Below are 1273 nucleotides of genomic sequence, written 5' to 3' on the forward strand. Positions count from 1 at the left end.
ACAGACAGACAGACAGACAGACAGACAGACAGACAGACAGACAGACAGACAGACAACCAGACAGACAACCAGACAGACAGACAGACAGACTTTTATCAGTTTGAGTAAACAGAAGCACGTGGAAGTCACGGCAGGTGCAGGAAGAAGCAAGACAGAAACAACAGTGGGAAAGAAAATAATAATAGCAGATAGCATTTGTATAGCGCAAATCCCCGCTCAACAGCAAGCTGTGTGTGCTTCACAACCTATACTATTACCCCAGCAGACCTGAAGGCATTCTTAGTTTTAGTTTTAGTAGAGTTTTACGGCGCTCGCAACTGCTTACGGTCATATGAGCGCCAGAAGATTAGAGGTGTTAAAAGAGTAACAAACATAAAAAAGAAGGGAAGATAAGGACGATAGATGTTTGATAGGAAAGAAGGAGCAAACCACACCAGAGCACCCGCCAACCACCCACTGAGAGCATTCTGAAACAAACTCAACTTCCTGGGAAGCATACAGTACAAGCAGCCATTTATAAGCGCTAAAACACAAACATACTGACAAGCTTTTTCGCTGCCTATGGCCGGGTGGGTACCCATTTCCACCTGGGTGACGTGAGGGAAATTCGTATAGTATAGTATGGGTTTTTACGGCGCTCGCAACTGCATATGGTCATGAGCGCGCGAAATTCGTGTAAAGTGCCTATCCCAAGGACACAACGTCGGACGCAGCTCGAACCCCCGACCCCGCAACAAGAAAGGACCTACCAGTGGCACCCTCCAACCACTCACGACAGCAGGTGAGGAAAAGTAACACCCCTATCCAGCCAGCCAGCCAGCCAGCCAGCCAGCCAGACAGACAGACAGACAGACAGACAAACAGACAGACAAACAAAAGAACCCCCTCCCCCCCAGGCTCCCCCTCCACTCACCGTTATCCTTGAACTCCCCGGTGATGGACTTCTTGATGGGCCTGGCGCGGCGTGGGCTGACTTCCTCCTGTTCCGTGACGTCACCCCGGCCAGCTCCTTCCATGTCCAGACGCGCGGCCTGCAGTCGGTCCGAGTTGTGTCTATCCGTGCTGGGTGCGGCGGCCCGGGAGGGGGAGCCCGCCCATTTCTCCTCCACCTCTTTCCGCACGTGCAGTAAGTCCCGCGTACGGCGGTCTAGCTCTGATGAAGCTCCCCTAGTGGAAGATGAGTTGGTGTTGGGCTGTCTGCTCGTTGTGTGGGGCGGGGCGCGGAGCGGGGCGGTGCTGCGGATGTCCACGTGGGTCAACCTGGACGCTGCTG

General features: G+C 53.5%; 1 protein-coding gene across 1 annotated transcript in view; it reads right to left on the reverse strand.

Annotated features, from left to right (window-relative positions):
- Positions 1 to 1273, reverse strand: part of LOC101850156 (centrosome-associated protein 350) — a gene marked incomplete at its 5' end in the record, with an annotated part of 52556 nt that extends 51283 nt beyond the window's left edge. The window contains 1 exon segment of the mRNA XM_013080761.1: positions 914 to 1273. Coding sequence (XP_012936215.1) covers positions 914 to 1016 — 103 coding nt within the window.

Source organism: Aplysia californica, unplaced genomic scaffold (genome assembly GCF_000002075.1).
Source record: "Aplysia californica isolate F4 #8 unplaced genomic scaffold, AplCal3.0 scaffold00098, whole genome shotgun sequence".
NCBI classification, from domain to species: Eukaryota; Metazoa; Mollusca; class Gastropoda; order Aplysiida; family Aplysiidae; genus Aplysia; species Aplysia californica.